This window comes from Capra hircus, chromosome 1 (assembly GCF_001704415.2).
Source record: "Capra hircus breed San Clemente chromosome 1, ASM170441v1, whole genome shotgun sequence".
NCBI lineage: Eukaryota > Metazoa > Chordata > Mammalia > Artiodactyla > Bovidae > Capra > Capra hircus.
The window spans coordinates 109,741,974-109,767,559 of NC_030808.1; the positions used below are offsets into that span (position 1 = coordinate 109,741,974).

General features: G+C 40.9%; 1 protein-coding gene across 1 annotated transcript in view; it reads left to right on the forward strand.

Annotated features, from left to right (window-relative positions):
* The window catches only part of VEPH1 (ventricular zone expressed PH domain containing 1), a 266,803-nt gene that overhangs the window by 117,392 nt on the left and 123,825 nt on the right, over window positions 1-25,586 (forward strand). The window contains exon 7 of the mRNA XM_013965131.2: window positions 15,660-15,880. Within this exon, the coding sequence (XP_013820585.2) occupies window positions 15,660-15,880 (221 nt within the window). The remainder of the gene's footprint in view (window positions 1-15,659; window positions 15,881-25,586) is intronic.

Below are 25,586 nucleotides of genomic sequence, written 5' to 3' on the forward strand. Positions count from 1 at the left end.
ACTAGTATAGGACTTATGCTAGTAGACAGCTGCTGATGACATGGCAGGTCATAAGGAAGACAGGAACACTACAGACATTGGGTTCCAGTCATGGGTTGTAGCTATTGGTTTTCAGGTTCTATTGGTCTTCTTTCTATGTGGTGGCCAAAGTGTAGTCTCTGGCATTGGGCATCACTGGGAACTACATTCAGAATCTACAAGTTAACAAGATCCCCAGGTGATCTGTGTGCACATGAAAGTGTAAGATGCACTGGTCTCAAGGATCCAGCTCCCACAGGGTTTTTCAACTAGAGGATTCCCCCGAGGTCTGGACATACCCACATGTGTGCTTGCATGCATGATTCATGTATGGTTTATAAACACACACAGCCATATCCCCACAGGTTTCTTTGTAAGACTCATTTTGTTACAAAGTAATAAGTCAGTAACCTTTAAAAATGATCATCTTTGGCAATGTTAGAGTAAACAGAAACCCAGGGAACATCAAACATTGTTTGTTATACAGTTTCTGAGTATTTGTCACACATCTGATGAGGGCAAGGCACTGGAGAGAGTGCAAAGTTAAATATTTAATAAAAATCAACCCTTTTGTTGTTATAAGGGGCTCTGGTTTTTCTTCTCTTAGAAAGGATCCTTCACTGGCCCGTTGATACTTCCTATGTAACATTCCTAGAATTCCTCACCCCATCCCCTCTCCTGTGGAAAAGGGGGTGGTGATGGGGGAAAGATGAGGAGAGTGTTCCTAATTAGCACTTTTATACATAATAACATAGAGGGTTATACAAGATTTTCCTTTGCTTAAATTTCCATTTTTTTTTTTCTTGTTACTTGATTCATCATATTTCAACCAGGATCTGAAAGCATCCCCAAAACTCCCAGCACGATTTGACACTGAGATAGTGTCATCATGATGTTAAGGGTTTTTGTTTTTTTTTTTTTAAAATAATTTTACTCTCAAAAATTATGAGGAGAACACTTGAAAGTAGATGAATTTTATTGCATAGCCATAACTGTACTATTTGAGCTGATATTTACATTTCAGCTCTCTTCCTTATTTATTAAAAACAGTAAGTCTGGTTTTATTTAGTAGTGAATAGGAGTGGGAAACTTAGTGCTAGTTCACAGCCTCTAAGAAAAGATGTATCTGACAGTCAGCAGATCAGCAATGGACTGTCACACTGAAATGCTCACGCTAGACTTCTTAGCATTAACCAGAATGAGTCTTGTTATTTACGCATAGATAACAGAAAAGAAACTGAGGAGGGCATCTTGGCATCAATTTATTCCTTGTTAAGTAATAAATAAATCTAGAGTAGGTAAAGAAATAGTTGCTATTTAAGATTAATAAATTTAAGATGCCTGGAAAATGAATGTTTTCAGAACTGTAGATTTCCCAACTTGAGTGCTATGTCAGTTCCATAGAGTTTCAAATATCTGGCAAATCACCCAGAAAAGTGGAAAACAAACACTTTCCTATCTCCTGTTGCTGAAGTCTTTATTTACTTAGTATGGTTAATTTTAGAGATCCCTGGATTATACTAAACTCCTCTTGCTGTCTATGTTTTCTCTGGCTCTTCCTTCTACCATGTTCTTCTTAGGAGACAATCTTCCTTCAGCTGTGACAACCACCCCTGTCTCAGTCAAAAGTTTCCTCCTCCTTTGAAACACTTCCCAGAGCCCACCTTCTCTGTGATAGCTCTGCATTCCCAAAACATGATTTGGTGATCAACTCTTTCTCTTCAAGACTGGTAGGTACAGATTAAATTGGCAGAGAAGGTGGGCAATGGGAGGAAATGGGAAGTTACAGAGATTTCCTGAAGGAAATATTCTACCATCCTCCACTTTAGAAAGTGAGAATTACCTTGAAGGCTAAATGCATAGGTTTTAGTATTCCACACAGTAGAGAAAATGAAAACAATGAATACAATGAGATGACACTTCTATTATTCTGCTGAGAAATGGCAAAATTAAATCATGCTGTAGTCTAAATGTGCACAGCCATCCCCACAATTCCTGTGTTGAAAACTAATCCTAAAGTGATGGTATTAAAAGGTGGAGTTTGGGAGACGTGATTAGGTCTTGAGGGTGGAGCCCTCATGTATGGGATTAGGGCCCTTATTAAAGAGTTTTCAGGGAGCTCCTTTGTCCCCTTCCTCTATGGAACCAAAAACCAAATCTACGAACACTATCATCTTAGACTTAGCAGTCTTCAAAACTGTGAGAAGCCCAAATAGACTAAGATAAAAATGGACTATGAGTCCATTCAAGATCTCAACACAGCCTTATCTAAAAACCCTGAAAAGGCTGTTCTGCTTTATTTCCACTGTTTACATAAAGGTGAGCTCACAAGTGAGTAGAAAGCACTTTGGAAAGTAATTTTTTCCTCCAAGCTAGTACATTTCAGACCTTCTCTTTCAAGCACACCCTGGCCAACCTTACCTTCAAACCCCATCCTATCAGCTGCAGTTTGTTTGCATATTTTGATTTACTTATTAATTTATGCCCTGCTTACTTCCAGCAAGCAGTTCAGGAGGTTCACAATGAAAACATGGTTGCTATGAGACCAGAAATAATTAACCCAAGGCAAAATGCAGGAACAGAAAAGGGGAGCATTGGCGGGATAGGGGGCACACATGTAGCAGAAAACCTTAATCTATTTTAGCTAAGGAAATTGCCAATCTCAGGCAAGGTCACATTTGCAAACTGCATTTTGCATTTTCCATTTCATTCTCCTCTGTACCTAATGAGGTAATGCTTATCCAAGTACTTCTGTCTAACTTGTATTTTGGGAGTTATATGTCAGCTACCATGAATAAAACATCCTGGCTTTTTTTGTTTGTTTGTTTTAATAAGTAGGTGCAAAGAAAGATAGGCATCTTGATTTTAATTGTATAATGAGTAAATTATGTAATGTAATGAGTAAAGTATGGAAAGTTCAATTGTAGCTGATGTATAGTTCAGCTGAGTTAAGTCATACCATATTGTGTTCCTTTTCTAATGACCACAAAGCACTTTTTCTTTTTTTCCTGGCAAAAAGTTCAAACACAATTTCTTTTTCTTTCTCCCTATTTCTTTCCTTCCTTTTTGGGCCCATAATAAGCAACTTTCTTCAAACTGGGTTCCATGATTAGGCCAGAAGATCTGTGGTTACTTTTTCTATCATTCTGTGATTATACCACGTTTGCTAAATAGATATTGTGTAGTTAAAGATGGGCTGCTTCTTTGAGTTCTGCAAAAATGTTTCAATGCTAAAATCCCCAATGCTCTTTCAAAAAGTTTGCTTAATTGAAGCAAAAGAAATAGTGGAACCATTGTTGGGGATAATCAATGAGAGGTAATTTACATGAGGGGACCATGGTGTGGTGGGAGAAGAAATTCTGGCTCTGTATAATTCATTCTGAGTCGCTTGAGCCCACACAAAAGATTTACCTTTAAAAGGCTAAGTTCCCAAGCCCCCAGTTTTTAACGAGTAAATCCGACCTCTAAATCCTTTATCAACCCACAAAACAACACTATGCTTGAAGCTCAAATTAGATAGATTTCTACAAGCTTTAAAATCTATAAGTATTTGGGGGTCAATGCAAAGAAAAGATGCTGAAAAATAAACTCTCAGCACAAACGAAGAGAGATTTGCTTTTTCAGACATAAGTGGCCACACCAAATGCTGCTTAGGGGAAAATACTCTTAAATTAGAAACACTTACTGACAGGAGGCCATGTTCAGTTTTCTACCAGTTAAAAAAATCAATCATAGTAAAAACAGAATTTATTTGGTTGCATTATTGTCTCAAATAGCAAGGCATAAAAATAAGCTACATTTACATTCTATGATTTCTACTTTAAATCCTAAGTCAACTTCATTCAAACACCTCTTCGAGGAACACATAGTAAGTTCCACATTTAAATATTAAATAAAAGCCACAATTGCTTTATAAGTGCAAAAATTATACCTTGTGTTTTTTGCTTGTATTTTTCTTTTAACAAGGGCATGGTTTACTTTAGCATTCTGTGCCAAGTGCATGGACTTGAACTGAGTCCAGCTGATCTCTAATTTTTGCCATGTCAGAAAATTTGAGGTTCATTCAAAACAAAGGATACATCTGTTTTCATCAGCTGTTTCTTGAATTTTACTACTGGGACTTATTTTTTTTAATTGTTTTACCTAGACAGTATTGTTTTACTAGCCATGATTTATTACTCTATGTGTGCCCATGGAAACTGTGTCCCCAAAATCATAGAAACTGAATCAAAAATAATAAGGAAAGGATAGGAACTTATTCCCTTTACATTGGATTAAATGATTATTTAGAATATATAAATCTGTTTAAATTATAATAGAGCTTTGTTTATCAATGGGAAGAAAAATATGTTCAATTAACTCCAAGTTTATATACAGAAACTTGAGGCATGACCAGAGGATAAAAGAAAGAATTGAGGACTGTGACGTTTCGGAATGCTATTTTAAAAATCAGCTCAAAATTGGAGGATTATCTGCCTAAGAGAGACATCAGCAGTGTTTTTATTTATTCTCTACTTTTTTCCACAAAAAAGGATTTCAAGCAGCTTGCTTTCTTAATGTTCTATATTTAAAATGGTTGAATCTTAGCTTTTGAATATGATAAACTGACAGTACTTGATGCCTACTTACTTTGCAAACATTTTACATGTATTTTTGTGCTAGTATTTTCAGGCTAGAAGAGTGTATCCTTGTCTGGGCAGCATTTTAAGAAATAATCTTATTTATTTATGTTTTGACTGTGCTGGGTCTTCATAGCTGTACAGGCTTTCCTCCAGTTGCTACGAGTGGGGGCTACTATATAGTTGGGGTGCTTGGGCTTCTCATCGCGGTGGCTTCTCGTTGCAGAGCATGGGCTCTAGGGTGCTTGAGCTTAAGAGGTTGTGCCTCCTGGAGCTCTAGAGCGCAGGCTCAGTAGTTGTGGTGCAGGGGCTTAGTGGCCCTGAGTATGTGGGATCTTCCTAGATCTGGGATGCAATCCATGTCTCCTGAATTGGCAGGTGGATTCTTTACCACTGAGCCACCAGGAAAGCCCTCATGTAACATTTTTAAAAGGAGAAATAGTCTATCTTGGTAAAATGTTGAACAAATTTCATCTCTAGGTAAACTTTTTCCCAGGTTACCAAAACAGTGGCTTATATTTGCTTACTGAGCTGGTATTGAGGTTTTGGACACTTTTAGAACTTCCAAACCTTTATTAAATCACAAAATAAGTTATCTGGAAAAATTAAGGGGATATATGGCTTTTGAGACAGCTTGTTTTAGTTTTGGTGATAATTTAGATACATCTGCATTTACATTTAAGATTTTCAACACTGAAACAATAATAGCTAACAATTATTTAGCACTTTTCTGTGCCAGGCATTGTTGTGAATGCTTTGTTTTTAACTCACTGAATCCTCACAACCTCTCTATGATGTGGGTACATTAATCTGTTTCATAAACTGAGCCATGCAGAGTTAAGTGACTTGCTCAACTCATGACTGGCTGGTGGTAGTGCCAGGATTCGAACACAGGAAAGAGCTTCTGATCCCCTCTATGGCCACCACACCACCCCTGTGCCTGCTCTGTTGGGAGGGCTTTCCATGGACTGCCACCTTTTCTGTTCTTCCAGGGTGGGACTTCCTCTGGAAATACGTATCCCAAGAAATCTCTCATGTGTGTCAACAGTTTGAACAGCCTGGCTCTTTGTTAGTCCTGCTAGTGTCTTCAATTCTGCTTTCCAAGCAGTAAAGGATGCCTCTAGAAAGCCAAACACTTAACTGCTCCTTATTTCAAGGGGAAATTTTGAGGCAGTGGAACAGTTGGGGCTGCTGCTAGAAAGTCTCAGAAAGAGCTATAAATCTTCAGGTGGGTGTGATTCAGGGAGGCCCTGAGCAGGGGCTGGCATGGAGAAGCTTCACACATTGCACAGATAGACCCGCTGACTCCAGCAGAAACAGGTCTGTAATGACCTGGACTCCGTCATCTGGAATTTCTAAAAAGAGGGACTATAAACTCATCTGTCAATAGATGCTATGGACATTTAAAATTTTAAATGTCTTTAAATTTTTACTTTGAACGTTAATATCCCAAACTTTGAACAGACCACAGAATAGGAGAGCTTAAAAGCCTTCTAGTAAAATAGGACCAGGATTCATGTACCCCCAGTAAGTAAAATTTTTATGTTCCAAGGTAGACTGCCACTGATTAAAAATGACTTTTAAAACCTGATATTGGTTTCTCTGCAAAGGAGGTATTCAGAGAGGAAGAAGGAAGCACAAGAGAGGGGCACATTGGTACCTTCAATGGTATTGCCAATGTTCTGTTTCATTACTTAAATGTGTTTATATCTGTTCTTTCATATATAGCATGTATTCCATGATGTCAAAAAGCTATTAATATTAAACATTTACTATGTGCTAATAGTATGCCTAGCACACTAGGCCTCTACGGAATGGCTTATTTTTAAATTCATTGATATTTCCAGTATTATCACATTAAAATGAAAAGTTTTACTTAAAATTTTTACTTACATTTACTTACTGAAAATTTTACTTACACACATTAAAAATACTACTTATAATAATGATTGATTGCTGCCATTAAAAAAAAAATCATTTGCTCTATGCCAGGTCCTTCTTAGGTATTATTTCATTATTCCTCCTTACCAAAGTCTTGAAGAATTTGTGTCAGCTAAGATGAGTTTGATAATACAGATCAAACTAAAGCCAGTTTCAATTATAAGAATATTTATTATCTCATTTAAGAAGTCCGCAAGACTTGATGGGTCCAGGATTCCTCCAAAAGTTCTACAAGGTCATCAGGAACCCTTGATGATAAGGCTGTTTCTCTCCATCTCCTTGGGATAGTAACATAACCCTGTAATCATGTCCCCTTTTGCTTGCAAGATGGCTGCCACAGATCTGGGCAGCATATGTTGTAGACCCAGCAACGTCTGGTTAAAAGAAAAGGCATGTGTCCCTCCATGTGTCTATTCTTATTTGGGAAGAAAACCTTTTCCATCAATCTGCATCCCAGAAAATTTCACCTCAAGTCCAAATGCCCAGGATAAAGTCATATACCCGCCCCCTAGTTACAAAGGAGGATGATGTATTTAGTGCCACGTTTTTCTCATCTTTGTTCTCTTTGTTGGTGATTTCATGTCTAAAATGTCCCAAGTTTGGTGCTGAAGTGCTCTCTGGTGTTCCCAAGTATGAGATGGCTGTGAGGCACCTCACGGATAAAATTACGAAGGTTGCATTTGTCCATGAATTACAGCACTCTTGGCTGGGCTCAATTTTAATGAATTAATGATCTGTATCGCTTAAGACATCTTTAAATAGAAACACACATAAAACAAGGTTATGTATTGATCAGTTGATGAAAATATGTGGCTGGAGGCTTTTGAGAAGCTACTCCTGTATTTCCTTTAGAAACAGTGCTTCCATGCTTGCTAACCCAGTGTCTGATGTGACTTTGTAGAACACAGCTACTATGAATAGTAATAGTTGACTCTGTGCACAAACACACACATTCACACAACACACACACACACACACAGATACATATATACACACACCCAGACGGTGATATAGCATCACATTCACCAGCAGCAAAAGGCTGTCTAGCAGAGTTCTCCAAACTGAAATAATTTCACACCTTCTCACTCCAGAATGGGGTACCCAAATGTCCCAATTTGCCCTTGATAGAAGAGTTCCCCAGGATGAGGGATCTTCGGCGTTGAAACAAGGAAAATCCCAGGAAACAAGGAAAATCCCAGGAAACAAGGAAAATCAGAGTTGACTCCCCTGCTCCAGAGTTTCTTGAAGCCAGGGAATTGAGGTGGAGGGGGAGTGTCCATCCTAACCCTTCAACTACTGCTCTGAAGCTAGCAGCTGCACCATCTTTAGGAAGGAGACTCATGGAATGAATGCACACCCAAGCAGCTAAACACTGCTGTCCCCACTCAGGGTTCTGAGGGTTCCCAAGCAAAAGCTGGATTTTCCCTGGCAAAGCTTCACTGAGAAAGCATTAACAGTATGCTCATTTGATTTACATTCCTAATGCACCTTGCAAGTGTCTCTTTGGTATGTGGAAACGTCTAAGAGATGAATTATGGAGAAATACAATATATGGCACAATAAAAAAAAAGCAATAACAGATGCCCAGGAATTAAAATATTTTCATTCAGGCAGCAAAATATATTACTTTCTTTAACTGGCTTGTAAATTGATAAAGGATAGAGAGAAAAATGTGGATCTCAGGACCAAATCTATATGTCCTATATCAGCAAATTCTCAAATTTCCACAGATTTGGGACTATATCGACTAGGGATTCTCAACCCTGGTGTTATATTAGAATTATCTGGGAGGTTTTAAAACTTCCTATGCCTGGACGCCACCCATTACAATGAAATTAAATAGAAACAGAGTAGGGGAGAGGAATTATTGGGCATTTAAATTGTTCTAACAGCTTCCCAGGTGATTCTAATAACATACAGCCAGGGTTGAGACTCTCTCACAGGGAGGGTGATGTTGAGAAAGGGTCTTGGAAAGTTTCAGCAGAGAATGCTATAATCAGTTGGTGATGCCTGCTGTGGGTGGGAGAGGGAGAAAGGTGGTAGCTCACAAGGCTGCACTAAGCCATCTTTTTCAGCCTAGCCAAAGTGGGAATATTCAAGCTCTGAAGTCAGGCAGATCTTGTGTAATCTGGATCAGATGATTGGCACTCTTACCAGTATCTTCATCCTGTTACCATTTTGCAACGTTGTCATGAGGGTTAGGTGGGGAAGAATATGCCAAGTACCTGGCAAATAGTGGATGCTTAATAGAGGGGAGCTATCATCATCATAACCAGGCTCCCATGTTTTCATTTTTGGCCACATTCTGATTTACATTCTGTTCCCTGGTGGCTCAAATGGTAAAGCGTCTGTCTACAATGCGGGAGACCTGGGTTCTATCCCTGGGTCGGGAAGATCCCCTGGGGAAGGAAATGGCAATCCACTCCAGTACTATTGCCTGGAAAATCCCATGGACAGAGGAGCCTGGTAGGCTACAGAGGCTACAGTCCATGGGGTCGCAAAGAGTCGGACACGACTGAGTGACTTCACTTTCACTCCTAACAAAAGGGCTTCCCAGGTGGCTCAGTGTAAAGAATCTGCCTGCCAATCCAGGAGATGCAAGGTCGAACCCTGGGCCCAGAAGATCCCCTGGAGGAGGAAATGGCAACCCACTCCAGTATTCTTGCCTGGAGAATCTCATGGATAGAGGAGCCTGGAGGGCTACAGTCCACAGGGTTGTTAAGGGTCAGACACGACTGAGTGTCTGAGCACATATGCACGCAGCCTAACAAAGAGTAACAGAAGAGTGTTTATGAGATAGCAGCAACAGTGTTTTACAGACAAAATGAATAACACAAGAAATGAATGGTATGGCCGAAGCAATTTTGCAAGCATATAATCTGGTTCAGGGGTCAGCAAATGACTGCCTGTGAGCCAGATCCAGCCACACCTATTCATTTACTTATTGTCTATAGCTGTTTTCCCATAACGGATACCACATGGCCCATAAAGCCAGAAATATTTGCTCTCTGGTTCTTTACAGAAAGTTTGCTGACCCTTGATTCTAGTTCATCAATTCTCAGTCCAGTCCAAGGACCTCTGAAACCCCTTCAGGGGATCTGAGAGGTCAAAGCTATTTTCACACTAATACTCACATCTCATCGACCTTTCCACTGGGTTGACATTTGTACTGAAAGGACAAAAGCAACGTTGGGTAAAGCTGCCAGTGCCTTAGCACAAATCAAGACCAAGTGTACTCTTCATTGTTTTCTTTACCACTACATGTTTGTAGGGAACAAACCAAAAAACAAAAAGCCAGTTTCACTTAACTCAGGTTGGCACTATTGGTATTTTGAGCCAGATAACTGTTGGTTTCGAGGGGGCTGTCCTGTGCACTGTGGGTTGTTCAGCAGCATCTCCAGCCTTTGCCCAGTAGACACTACCAACTCATCCCCTCCCACCCCCCACTGTAACAGTCAAAAACCTCTCCAGACATTTTTTGAAATTTCTTTTATTTAACCAAATAGATGGTAAATATCAATAGATACAACTCAGATAAACAAAAAATCTTTGGTGTCTTCTGTAATTTTTTAAACAGTAAAAAGTTCCCAAGACCAAAAAGTTTAAGACTTGCTGTTCCATTCTGTATTTATAGGGTATTTATGATATTTATACTGCTAAATCAATATAAAGTGAAAAGGATCATATGTATAAGATATAGGAAAAAGAAGTGGGGAGTTTGGGGTTTGGGATAGGAGGGGTGGAGGCATAGCCAGTGAAAACACAGCTTTAGAGATCCGGGGGGCAATGTGACCTGGACTGACTAGTCCTCCATCTGTGCCTCAGTTTCCCTCTTATACAATGGAAGCGATTGCAGTACTTACTTCACAGTGTTGTTGGGAGGATTACATGAATAAATACCTAAAAAGCATATAGAATAGGTTTGGTGCTTAGATTAAGTGCTCTCGGTGGGTCAGCTATTATTGTTTTAATATTAAATCATCAGTTTATGTCAGAAGGGATGAGGTCAGGCCTGCCATTAAAGCACACAGGTGCTGTTGACCCTGTCCCATGGCAGGATGACTGAAAGCAGAAAAATGCAGTCACTGGCCCCCAGAGACGAAATATCGTGGTGCCAAGAAAGAAATCAGAATCCCCTAGCCTACTTCTTACCCTAACCTCACACTTTCTAATCCAAAGTCACATCTGTTACCCCTGTGAGGTACGTGGACGTGCTCCAAGGTTTCAGAGCAAACGACGGGAGGTTGGCGTGGTTTCATGTGTGAGTTCCAGAGCAGTTATAACTTTTCTTCTTCCCGCGCTGTGATTAATTTTCCCTTCAGCTCAGTTTGGCTGCCAGAAAGTCATCCAGCATTGTGTTGATTTCGGCCATCCTCACCTTTAGGAAGACATGTGCTTTCAAAAAAGGTCTCTTAATGAACCATAAGGACACCTCTTAGATAAGCAAGTGAAATGTTTGTAGACTGACTTTTAAAAAGTTGCTGAAAAAGAACCTGAAGCTGAAGCAGAGGACGTTGCCTGAAATTTGAAACTGCACTCTGTTGTAAACTGTCCCATCTCCTGTGTCCCAGTTCTTATCTCTCCTGACCTCCCTGGGGTCAATCAAGATATGTTTTACTGTAATTGTTTTCTGTGGCTATTGAGAATGTTGCGTTTAGATCCTAAAACCTGTTGAATTCACACGTCATATTCTCTGTGAAATCTGACCTGACTCTACTGTTTGACATTAACTCCCCTCCCTCGGTCTCCCCGTTCTGTTCTTTTTTCCTTTGAGGCACATTCTGCATCCAACACACACTGTATTTTACACATACATTTTGTTTATTATCTGCCTCATTATTGTGGCAAAGTTTTTACCGTTTTTTCTTCAGTGCTGTATTCCTAGTTTCTAAAACAGTGTCTGGTACATGGTATGGACCCCGACATCCAGCTTTTGCCTTTAAATGAGGAAGGGAAAACATCCCTGTGATAAATCGTACACTGTGAATTCACATACAGAACCCTTGCATGAATGAAAGCATCTATATTGAAAAAAATATTAGACTCAAAAAGAGTACTTAAGTTTCCCTTCTGTTCCCTAGCAATTTCATGAGCCAAAGCATAAAATAGGCTATCAGGAACTTGTCCCAATGGTGTTTATGTTTCATTCATCTAATATTGTTATCCTTCAGTGAATATCTCTTCAGTTAGCTATCCAGCTCACAGAAATGTGTCTCAGTCCCACAGAGCACTGTGCCCTAGGGCTTCCCTGGTGGCTGAAATAGTAAAGAATCTGCCTGCAGGACTTCCTGGTGGTCCAGTGAATAAGGCTGTGCACTCCCAATGCAGGGGGCCTGGGTTTGATCCCTGATCAGGGTACTGGATCACACATGCTGCAACTAAGACCCAGAGCAGCAAAATAAATAAATATTAAAAAAAAAAAAAAGAATCTGCCTTCAGTGCAGGAGAACTGGGTTCAGTCCCTGGGTTGGAAGATCCCCTGGAGAAGGGAATGGCAACCCACTCCAGTATTCTTACATGTGAAATCCATAGGCAGAGCAGCCTGGTGAGCCACAGTCTGTGGGATTGCAAAGACATGACTGATCAACTAACAGAGGTTCTTAACAAATAGTTATTAAGGAGTTGATTGGCAAGTACCTCCTTCTCCAAGAGATGTATTCCAATGCAATTATACATGGAATCTTGGAAAACCAAGTTAAGTACTAAAAATTAGGAATATTCACTACTGAAATCTGTTCTGTACTAAGTATTTCTTGTAAAGCACAGAATGCCTTTGCAAACACATAATTTATTTGTAAAGTCATATCTTGGCATTGAGAGCTTCCCTGGTGACTCAGATGTAAAGAATCTGCCTGCAATGCAGGAGACCTGGGTTCAATCCCTGGATCAGGAAGATTCCCTGGAGAAAGGAATGTCTATCCACTCCAGTATTCTTGACTGGAGAATTCCACGGACAGAGGAGCCTGGTTGGCTACAGTCCATGGGGTCGCAAAGAGTCAAACACGACTGAGTGACTAACACACACACACATACGTGTCTTGGAATACAAGGTTTACTTAAATCAGTGAACTGAGACATACGCAGAGTGTAGATGCTACAGGCTCAGTTCTGTGCCAGGTTGATTGATGTATGAGAAGTGGCACCTTTAGGAGAATTGAGTGGTACATTTAACCATTAGGAAATTATACATGGAAGGGCAGATTGCGGGCCCCTTAAAGGCAGAGACTGCTTTTCATTCACCTTTGCCACCTAGTGTCTGTGCATGCTCAGTTGCTTCAGTCGTGACTGGCACTTTGCGACCCCAAGGACTGTAGCCGGCCAGGCTCCTCTGTCCATGGGATAATCCAGGCAAGAATTCTGGAGTGGGTTGCCATGCCCTCCTGCAGGCAATCTTCCTGACCCAGGAATTGAACCCACATCTCTTAGGTCTCCTGCATTGGCAGGCGGGTTCTTTACCACTCAAGTGACCTAGGGTAATGCTGCTGCTGCTGCTGCTAAGTCACTTCAGTCATGTCCGACTCTGTGTGACCCCATAAGACGGCAGCCCACCAGGCTTCCCTGTCCCTGGGATTCTCCAGGCAAGAATACTGGAGTGGGCCGCCATTTCCTTCTCCAGTGCATGCATGCATGCAAAGTTGCTTCAGTCATGTCCTAGGGTAATGGTAAGAATTAAACCTGTGCCTGTTAACAGAGCACAAGGCCTGGACAGGCGCAAGTCTAGCACAGGCATATTATAGACTTACAGTACTGATCTGGTGATGCAAAAAAAATCATGAGTAAACAAAAATATCAAATGAAACCAAGTATTAAAGTGAAAGTGAAAGTCACTCAGTCGTGTCCGACTCTTTGCAACCTCATGTACTATACAGTCCATGGCATTCTCTAGGCCAGATTACTGGAGTGGGTAGCCTTTCCCTTCTCCAGAGGATCTCCCCAACCCAGGGATTGAACCCAGGTTTCCCACATTGCAGGCGGATTCTTTACCAACTGAGCTATCAGGGAAGCCCATCAAGATTTTTAAAAAAGAATTTGTAATACAGCGATTGAAAATTGAGACAGAAGGGGTCCCTGCGTATGGCTTCATGAAGGAGACAGGAGTCATGTCTTGAAAGAAATGAAGGCTCAAAATGCTGTAACAAAGGAGACAGGGAAATTCCTAGCTGGAAGAGTTAATTTAGACCTGTACACCTACCACTTAAAAGGATTTTGAGCATCAATCTCTGACATATATTTGCTTATCATTATACATATAGTCTATTAAACTACCATTATAAAAATATTTTTAAATACATAAGAGATGGGATGGGGAGGGAGATGGGAGGGAAGTTCGAGAGGGAGGGGACATATTTATACCTATGGCTGATTCATGTTGCTGTTTGACAGAAAACAGCAAAATTCTATAAAGCAATTACCCTTCAATTAAAGAATAAATTAATTTTTTTAAGTAAAAAAATAAGATTTTAAAAGAGCAGTTAAAGATGAAATAAGCGTATTTTAAATTATTAATGGTATATCATTATTTATGTTGGGCACAAATCTACATTTCAAATAACCTTCTAGATAATTTTGAATTTTTATGGCTCTCTTCCAGTCATGTTGGATTAAAACTTGTCAGCCCATAATATGCCTGATGAGTTCTCCTAGGTATAGGAGGCCTGTCAGCTAAGCCATTTTCTTATTCATTCATACCTAAGTTATTCATATTGTCTTTCATCATCAGTTTCTTTGAAGGAATCTATTTAAGTCAATTGTGAGAGTTAACTTGATTAAAGTTAACTAATAGAATCTATTCGTTCAACCAGGCACATAAGTCTGTAACATGCTGCCAGAAGCTTAAAGTGAATAGATGAGTAAAGATATCCTGTGGAGAAGAGGTAAACCAGTATGGTGCCTGCCGTCATCTGACAGGTGGATGGCTGGAGGGTGCCGCTGATCAGGCCTCCTGTGTCCGTGTGGGGTTAGTGAGTCACTGGCATGGAACCTTGGCCCCAGGAAGAACTATAGTCTGGAAGGGTGGATATGTGAGGTCGGATCATTAGCGGTGGTTGACAGATTCGGACATGGCAAGATAGGCTCATGAGACTACATATTCTTAAGAAGGGAGTAACAGGAAAATTTTGAAAAATTGTCCTGGGAATCAGGAAAAAAATTAAAACCTCAAAGAAGCCAATTCAGAGGCATCATGAATGAAACATTGTTAACTTCAGCTAGCTCTGTGAGTATACTCCCCATAGAGCTGTCATCTGCAGGACATGAGAATCTGACTTTCTTTTAAAATACAGGCCTTAGTTCTTCATCATTCTCCACTCCCTCCTACCCCCTGCCAGCTTTATTAAGGTATGATTAACAAGTAAAATTATAAGTATTTAAAGTATACAGCATGATGATTTGATATACATATATGTATATCAAAGGATTCCTCCCATCAATTTAACTAACACATCCATTATCCCATATATTTTAGCAAATTTCAGTTCCATGATACCATGTTAGCAACTGTGGTCACCATGTTATGCATTAGCCTCTCAAACCCCTATTCATCTTATAACTGAAAGTTTGTACCCCTTACCAACTTTTACTCATTTCCCTCACCCACTAGCCATTGGCAACCACTTTTCTGGTCTCTGTTTCTATGAGTTTGACTTCTTTTTTTTTAAAGATTCTATATATAAGAGATATCAATAAGTAATTGTGTTTTCTCTGTCTGACTTGTTTCACTTGGCATAATGCCCTCCAGATTCATCTATGTTGTCACAGATGGTGGGATTTCCTTCTTTTTTGTGGCTGGATAATTTTTCATTCCATGCATGTGTGCCGTATTGTCTTTACCCATTCATCTGTCAGTGGACACTTAGGTTACTTCTGTGCCTTGGCTGTTGCAAGTGATGCTTCTGCAAACATGGCTGTGCTGGTATCTCTTTGAGACAATTATTTTTTTCCTTTGAATAGATTCCCAGAAATGGAATTAATGGATCATAAGGTAGTTCTGTTTTTGGAGGAACAGCCATATTGTTTTCCTTAGTGGCCGCACCCGTTTTCATCCCCACCAGCGATTGTATGTGTTCTCCATTGTTCTTGCAGGAGAGAGCCAGGAGCTGCCTGCCGTTCCTGGTGAGTCAGCTGGCCAGCATGGAGCACTCGTTTCATCATATTCTCCTGCTGGAGATCAAGAGCATCACAGACACCTTCTCCTCCATCCTGGGCCCACAGAGCAGAGACATCTTCCGCATGAGCAACAGCTTCACTGCCATTTCCAAGCTCCTTACCCGACAACTGGAAACCACCAAGGCCAGAAATGACAGGTGAGCAGGAATTCCTGGGGACCTCAGGATCTGCTGCGAACCCATGAAGGCATAGTACCAAAGGCTATGCTTTTTTTTGTAGGCATCAAAGTTTCCAAAGAAAGCCAAACTCACTATCTCAACATAGAGTAATTTCTGAATAAATTATGACATTTGCCAGAATTTTTCTAAATCAGTAAAAACCAGAATTAACCAAAACAATTTTTTCAAGTGCAGAAAATACAGTAAAGAAATAAGAATGTAGTACAAATAATAATGTTTATCAGTTCAGTCAGTTCAGTTCAGTTGCTCAGTCATGTCCGACTCTTTGCGACCCCATGAATTGCAGCACGCCAGGCCTCCCTGTCCATCACCAACTCCCGGAGTTCACTCAGATTCACATTCATCGAGTCAGTGATGCCATCCAGCCATCTCATCCTCTGTCGTCCCCTTCTCCTCCTGCCCCCAATCCCTCCCAGCATCAAAGTCTTTTCCAATAGAATTTGTTTATTTATTTAACAAACATTTAAATCATTACTTACTCTATGCCAGGAATTCTTTCAATGGCTAGACATATATAGAGAGAAAACATATTCCTTTATCCAAAGAGCTCACTGTCCAGAGAGTAGGTAGATAATAAGTGGATAATTATAGAATAGTGGGAAGATTATGCCAATTATGATTGTGTCAGGGAGTTTGGGGAACACAGATTGGGGTACCTACTTCTGCATGGAATGGAGAGGAAGCTGAAATCAGGAAATGCTTCCCAGAAGAGCTGACATTTGGAACCAAGTCTTGAAAGATGACCAGATTACACCAGGCTGGCTTTGGGGCAGTATGTGGAAGAGCACAGCACTTTCTGGAAACAGAAGTCATTCTGTCTGGCTAGCATCAATACTAGGTAATACTGATGAAGTAATATGCAAGGACCAGATGGTGCAGGACATGACAGACCTTCTTAAGGAGTTTAAATTTTATCCTGGAGGCTGTGAGGAGTCCTGGTAGGATTTTTACGTATTAGGATATGATCAGAATCCATATTTCAGGAAGCTTGTTCTGGCCCCAGTGCAGAGAACGTCTCAGGCAGAGGCAGACTAGAGTCAGGTCAAATGAAGAAAGAACAGATAAGTGTCCACAGGTATTGGCAATTTAAAAATTACTGATGATTGTAGTGAGTGATCTGCCAGTGGTATGGATGGGCATAAAATAGGATGCCTGGAGTTGAAGGGAGAGAATGGATATGATAAATCTGGTCCTTTCAAGAAGTCTAGACCATGCAAGATTGAGGGAGGTGTTTTATTATATTTGTCACATTTTGAATAGAGAGACACTTGGAAAAGTTTTATGACCATAGAAGTTACACAATACTTTCGAATTCATCATCTCATTTGATCCTCATGATCACTCTGCAAGTTGAGAAGGGCAATTATCATTATTCCTATTTTATAGAGGAAGAAACAAAGGCTCAGAGACTGGTTAAATCTCTTCCCAAAGTTACATAGTAACTAAATGATAAAAGATGGACTAAAATTTCAGATTCTATGCATTGGAAGGTTTTCAGTTCTGGAGAAGGGGCAGGACACATTTAAGACTAACATCAGATTTTGTGAGTTTGGGGGGTTAACAAATGATGCATATCATTTTCAGTCTGAAATAGCATTCCAGAAACACAGAAGCCAACCTCACAAAATAATGAAGATTTAGTCACAAGGATCCACTTTATGTCCAGCATGGCACAGAGCCTGAAGGTCCCAAGAGACACAGGACAAGACGTAAGACATGAAACACCATTCCTCAAAGGGTGCACAGTCAGTGCATGTGAGGCGTTCGTGGAAGCGGGTATAGCAGGCTGTGGCGCAGGAGAGACATACAGCCAGGGAAATGAAGAATGTTTCACAAAGAAGATGAAATTTAAATTCATTCCATACTTGTTGAGTAGCTCCCATGAGCCAGGCATCTGTGTAGGTACCAGATCATGTTGCACAGGATGAATGAAAGTTCCCAAATAAGGGTTGAAAGGGCACTCCAGATACAAAGGACACTCCTCATGTACAAAGATAAAAGGGTTTAAGAGTGTGTGACCCAGACTGAGGAAAAGCGATTGGTTCAATGTGACTGGAGTGAATACACCAGTGAAGCACAGAAAAAGTTAGGTCAGAGGCACAGTCACAGAGAAGCAAGGAGTTTGTTCTGTAAGCAACATGGTGACCTGGGAAGATTTTTACCCAGAGGATGAACTCTGCTTCTAACAGTAATTAGTAGATAGAGGGCATTCAATATTTCTTCACTAAAGGACTAGATGGGTGAGGAAGTGGCTGACATGGTGGAGCCCTGAATGGATTTGGCTGGCAAAAGAGAGGGTGACCAGGATGCTATTGCTGGAGCCTTAGCAGTCAGCTCCCTCCATGGTGAGACAGCTTGGAACTAGAAAGAATCGATTACTGGTGAGAGGTGGGCTGAGGAGAAGAGGAAAAGAGTGAATGAAAACCCAGAGATGTCTAGCTTGAGTGACCACATGCACATGGAAAAGCATGCTGATAACCAAGAAAAGATGGAGCAGAAGGGGAGCCCATACGAAGCACCTCTTTGCCCATTCCACACAGAGAATATTTTCTGGCCAAGATGGTCATCTCAACAATAGCTGTTCATTCAAGGAAGACAGGTAGCAAGTGCCCTTTTCTCTCAACGCCATACTTTTGATTTAGCATATTAAAATCTATTGTTGCCTGGTTCAACATCTAGCATAGATGCCTATAATACCAGCATGTCTAATTTTGGTGTTATTGACATTTGGTTAAGTCTTGGTTGTGGAGCTATCCCGTGTACTCTAGAAATACTTCCCACTTCCCCGGCCTCTATGCACCAGATGCTAGTGGCAACCCTCCCCCTCAGTTGTACTAACCAAGAATGTCTCCAGACATTGCTAAATGTTCCCTTAGAGACAGAAATCACCCCCAGTTGAAAACCACTGCTATCTACATATTCCATTTTAAAAACAGCATTTACACCTAGCAACAGCCTACACATGGCAACATCCAAGAAACCCAAAGCCAGCGTCACGAAGGGATGCTTTGTCATCTGTGTGCAAGCAGAGTCACTGTTAGCTAATTTTCACGGTGCAGTTTCAGAATTCAGTTTAGAGCTTCTACAGCTGGGGTTTGGGGGAGCCACTTTATATTCTCTGCACAGCTAGCCTGCTCGTTTCTTCCAATGGTGACTGGCGTGTGCATCAGATGTAAAAGCTCAGACGTGTATTCTGGCCAACAGTCTGTCCATTCTTTCTTGCCTCTACACATGCAAAGTTACAAGGGGCCAATTGACTCTCTGTGAGATTATATGTGTGAAAAGGGTTTGTATAAAGGAAAAACTTGTTATACAGGGTGTTACATTAAGGCATTCCAACAGGAAAAATGGTTCTTAATAAAGTAGGCCCAATCCAATTAGCAATAGATAACTTCCTCATGAAAAGAAGAATTTAAGAGATATGTAGATAGGAGAAAAAAAGGGGGTCTCCCTGTCCAAATATGGGTCTGCATTAGAAAAATTCATTTCTCCTCCCTTTATTATTTTTCTATGGAAAAAAAGAGAAAAAAATGTTAAGAGATAAAAGGTCACCGTGCTCTTCAAATATTGCCACCACCATCACCAGCTCAGCCTCTCCCTCAATTCAGAATACTTCATCCATTTCAACCCTCTCCATCAGTCTCCTAATCGATCATAAGTATTCAGTGGGAACCTCAAAAGACTGGTGTGGACTGCCCCCTTTTTGTATTAGCTGCTCATCCTCTCTGGGATGGTTGCTAAGGCTTCTCTCCCAACATCTCTTCTCTGAATAGCCTTCATTGTGACCATTTAGCTTCAGTAATTTTAATCTGTGCCCCACAAAGCAGAGAGATCCACACTTTTGTCTAAAGCATCTAGCAAAGTCTGACCCTTACAACTGAACGGGAAATGAATAAGGGAAGAGAGAGCTTGAAAGAAAATTAAAGATGGTTAAAATTCAAAACAGATGTCCTCTAATTTACAAATCTGACACATAGCCCAGCAGGCCAGATTTTAGACTTCAGGCCAAGATTATAAGACTATCAAAAGAAAAACAATTAGCATCCTAGAGAGACTGAAAAACTGGAGGAAACAGGAGCCTCCTTTGTGCCAAATGACTGAATTAAATGGGTGAGTTTTATTTGATACACCAGGTAAGCACACTTGTCTTATTCCTGTGTTTCAGGATGAATGTTTTTATCTAAATAATAAGCCAAAAGGGCTAAATAACAGGATAGCCAAGCAAAACATTTAGATTTTGAAGTTAATTCTGGAGAAGTAAAAGAAAGATAACAGCAATTGTGGATTAAAAAAGAGAGGATAGTGCTCGCTTTAGGAGCACATATACTAAAGTTGGAACCATACAGAGAAGATTAGTATGGCCCCTGCTCAAGGATGATATGCAAATTTATGAAGCACTCCATATTTTTCTCGTGGTTACTAAAGGGGAAGCGGGGAGGGATAAATTGGGAGTTTGAGATTTACATATACATACTACTACATATAAAAACGGGGCTTCCCAGGTGGCACTAGTGGGAAAGAACTTGCCTGCCAATCCAGGAGACGTAAGAGACATGGGTTCGATCTCTTGGCTGGAAAGATACCCTGGAAACAGGCATGGCAACCCACGTTAGTGTTCTTGCCTGGAGAATCCCATGGACAGAGGAGCCTGGCGGGCTACAGTCCATGGGGTTGCAAAGAGTCAGACATAAATCAAGTGACTTAGTACATATGCATATATAAAAATAAATAACTAGTAAGAACCTGCTGTGTAGCCCAGAGAACTCTACTCAATACTCTATATTGACCTATATGGGAAAAGAAACTATAAAAGAGTGGAGATATATATATACATAACTGATTCACTTTACTGTATACCTAAAACTAACACAGCATTGTAAATCAACCATACTCCAAGAAGAATTAATTTAAAAGATTTTTAAAAATAAAAAAGGGTGTCAAGATAGGAAGAAAGGTCTGTACCTTTCAAAACTGTACGAGCCCTAAGTAGCCTGCTGGGTGGCCACTAACCATTGAACCATTTGCTTGCCAAGACCCAGGGGAAGCTGGAGAAGGAGAGGGTGGCTCCTGACAACTGTGTGCTGGCTGAGCAGTCAGCGATCCTTGGACTAGAAGATGCCTTTGCTAAGTGCATGTGGTGCCAGGGAGGCCGCTCTGATCAGACACCATCAGAACCGGGGACAGTTAGTCACAGGTGGTCCTAGTAGGAGGTTAGACTCAGGCCCCAAGCAGGGATGGAAGCTTTGAGGGCTAGAAATTGTGTGGGGAGGTAAATAGGAGAAATGAGAAAAGGTAGGGAGAAGGGAGGGTCAGGAGGAAGGCACAAGGGGGAAGCAGAGGGAAGGGACAAAGGACATCTGACTCAGCCCTAAGCCCCAAGCACGGGGTCACCGTTCCCTCACACCCACCTTTCCAACTAGCCAAAGACACGGGGGAGAAAGTTATGTTTAAGAAAAGTTTTAACTCAAAGCGTTAACCTCTGGCTTGGTTGAATGGGTGGTGTGTTCTTTGGTTGTTTTGATGCTGATGGTGAGAGTAGTGGTGAAACTGTTTATTCTTTGTTTTTAAGAACCAGGTGGCAGGTGAAGTGAAAGGCAAAGTATAGCAAAGGTGCCTGCCACGCTCCTCTGTCCATGGGCTTCTCCAGGTAAGAATACTAGAGTGGATACCCATTTCCTTCTCCAGGGGATCCTCCCAACCCAGAGACTGAACCCAGGTGTCCTAAATTGTAGGCAGATTGCTTACCCTCTGAGCCACCACAGAAGCCCAAAGATAAAATTAGGTAGGTGTAAAAATGTGGTCCAATGGAGAAAGGAATGGCAAACCACTTCAGTATTCTTGCCTTGAGAACCCCATGAACAGTATGAAAGGCAAAAGATAGGACACTGAAAGATGAACTCCCCAGGTCAATAGGTGCTCAATATTCTACTGGAGAAGAGTGGAGAATAGCTTCAGAAAGAATGAAGAGGCTGAGCCAAAGCAAAAACGATGCCCAGTGTGGATGTGACTGTGATGGAAATAAAGTCTGATCCTATAAAGAACAATATTGCATAAGAACCTGGAATGTTAGGTCCATGAATCAAGGTAAATTGAAAGTGGTCAAACAGGAGATGGCAAGAGTGAACATTGACATTTTAGTAATCAGTGAACTAAAATGGATCCGAATGGGAAGATTTGATTCAGATGACCACTATGTCTACGACTGTGGGCAAGAATCCCTTAGAAGAAATGGAACAGCCCTCATAGTCAATATACTTAAGAGTCCATAGCCCTCAAGAGTCCAAAATACTTGGGTGCAGTCTAAAAAAACAACAGAATGACCTCTGTTCATTTCCAAGGCAAACCATTCACTATCACAGTAACACAAGTCTATGCCCCGACCACCTGTGCCGAAGAAGCTGAGGTGGAATGGTTCTATGAAGGCCTGCAAGACCTTCTAGAACTAGCACCACACAAAGATGCCCTTTTCATCACAGGGGACTGGAATGCAAAAGCAGGAAGTCAAGAGATACCTGGAGTAACAGGCAAGTTTGGCCTTGGAGTACAAAATGAAGCAAGTCAAAGGCTAACAGAATTTTGCCAAGAGAAGACACTGGTCATAGCAAACGCCTTCTTCCAATAACACAAGAGATGACTGTACACATGGACATCACCAGATGGGCAATACCAAAATCAGACTGATTATATTATTTACAGCTGAAGATGGAGAAGCTCTACACAGTCAGCAAAATCAGAACTGGGAGCTGACTGTGGCTCAGATCGTGAACTTCTTATTGTAAAATTCAGACATAAATTGAAGAAAGTAGGGAAAGCAACCAGACCATTCAAGTATGACCTAAATCAAAACCCTTGTGATTATACAGTGAATGTGATAAAGAGATTCAAGGGATTAGACCTGATAGACAACCAATACAGTATACTAACGCATATATATGGAATTTAGAAAGATGGTAATGATAACCCTGTGTGTGAAACAGCAAAAGAGACACAGATGTATAAAACAGTCTTTTGGACTCTGTGGGAGAGGGCAAGGGTGGAATGATTTGGGAGAATGGCATTGAAACATGTAAATTATCATATGTGAAATGAGTCACTAGTCCAGGTTCAATGCATGATACAGGGTGCTCGGGGCTGGTGCACTGGGATGACCCAGAGGGATGGGATGGGGAGGGAGATAGGAGGGGGGTTCAGTATGGGGAATACAGGTATACCCGTGGCAGATTCATGTCAGTGTATGGCAAAACCAATACAATATTGTAATATGAAAGATAAATAAATAAATAAAATTTAAAAAGAATAAAAATAAAAGACCTGATAGGCAGAGTGCCTGAAGAACTATGTACAGAGGTTGGTAACATTGTACAGGAGGCGGTGATCAAAACTATCCCCAAGAAGAAGAAATGCAATAAAGGCAAAATGGTTGTCTGAGGAGGCCTTATAAATAGCTGAGAAAAGAAGAGAAGTGAAAGGTAAAAGAGAAAATAAAAGATATACCCATTTGAACACAGAGTTCCAAAGAATAGCAAGGAGAGATAAGAAAACCTTTCTCAATGATCAATGCAAAGAAATAGAGGAAAACAACAGAATGGGAAAAACTAGAGATCTCTTCAAGAAAATTAGTGATACCAAGGGAGTATTTTATGCAAAGATGGGCACAATAAAGGACAGAAATGGTATGGACATAACAGAAGCAGAAGGTATTAAAAAGAGGGGGCAAGAATACACAGAAGAACTATACAAAAAACATATTAATGACCCAGACAACCACAATGGTGTGATCACTCACTTAGAGCCAGACATCCTGGAGTTCAAAGTCAAGTGGGCCTTAGAAAACATCACTACGAACAAAGCTAATAGAGTTGATGGAATTCCAGCTGAACTATTTCAAGTCATAAAAGATGACCTTTGTTGGCATGATGCTATGAAAGTGTTGCACTCAATATGCCAGCAAATTTGGAAAACAGCAGTGGCCACAGGACTGGAAAAGGTCAGTTTTCATTCCAATTCCAAAGAAAGGCAATGCCAAAGAATGTTCAAACTACCACACAATTGCATTCATCTCACACCCAGCAGAGTGATGCTCAAAATTCTCCAAGCTAGGCTTCAACAGTACATGAACTGAGAATTTCCAGTTGTTCAAGCTGGTTTTAGTAAAGACAGAGGAACCAGAGATCAAATTGCCAACATCTGTTGGATCATAGAAAAGGCAAGAGAATTCCAGAAAAACATCTACTTCTGTTTCATTGACTACACTAAAGCCTTTGACCATGTGGATCACAACAAACTGTGGAAAATTCTTCAAGAGATGGGAATACCAGACCACCTGACCTGCCTCCTGAGAAACCTATATGCAGTTCAAGAAGCAACATTTAGAACCAGACATACAACAATGGACTGATTCCAAATTGGGAAAGGAGCGCATTAAGGCTGTATATCGTCACCCTGCTTATTTAACTTACATGCAGAGTACATCATGCGAAATGCAGGGCTGGATGAAGCACAAGCTGGAATCAAGATTGCTGGGAGAATTATCAATAACCTCAGATATGCAGATGACACCACCCTTATGGCAGAAAGCGAAGAAGAACTAAAGAACCTCCTGATGAAAGTGAAAAAGGAGAGTGACAAAGTTGGCTTAAAACTCAATATTCAAAAAATGAAGATCATTGCATCCAGTCCCATCACTTCACAGCAAATAGGAGAGAAAACAATGGAAACAGTGACAGACTTTATATTCTTGGGCTCCAAAATCACTGCAGATGGTGACTGCAGCCATGAAATTAAACAACACTTACTCCTTGGAAGAAAAACTATGGCAAACCTAGACAGCATATTAAAAAGCAGAGACATAACCTTGCTGACAAAGATCTATATAGTCAAAGCTATAGTTTTTCCAATAGTCATGTGCGAGTTGGACCATAAAGAAAGTTGAGCACTGAAGAATTGATGCTTTTGAACTGTGGTGTTGGAGAAGACTCTTGAGAATCCCTTGGACAGCAAGGAAATCAAACCAGTCAATCCTAAAGGAAATCAATCCTGAATATTCTTTGGAAGGACAACCTAGACAGCATATTAAAAAGCAGAGACATTACTTTGCCAACAAAGGTCCATCTAGTCAAGGCTCTGGTTTTTCCAGTGGTCATGTATGGATGTGAGAGTTGGACTATAAAGAAAGCTGAGCGACAAAGAATTGACGCTTTTGAACTGTGGTGTTGGAGAAGACTGTTGAGAGTACTTGGACTGCAAGGAGATCCAGTCAGTCCATCCTAAAGGAGATCAGTCCTGGGTGTTCATTGGAAGGACTGATGTTGAAGCTGAAACTCCAATACTTTGACCACATGATGCAGAGAGCTGACTCATTTGAAAAGACCCTGATGCTGGGAAAGATTGAGGGTAGGAGGAGAAGGGGATAACAGACGATGAGATGGTTGGATGGCATCACCGACTCAGTGGACCTGGGTTTGGGTGGACTCTGGGATTTGGTGATGAACAGGGAGGCCTGGCATGCTGTGGTTCATGGGGTTGCAAAGAGTCGAACACAACTGAGTGACTGAACTGAACTGAACTGATGCTGAAGGTCCAATATTTTGGCTCCCTGATGTGAAGAGCTAACTCATTAGAGAAGACCCTGATGCTGGGAAAGATTGCAGGCAGGAGAAAGGGT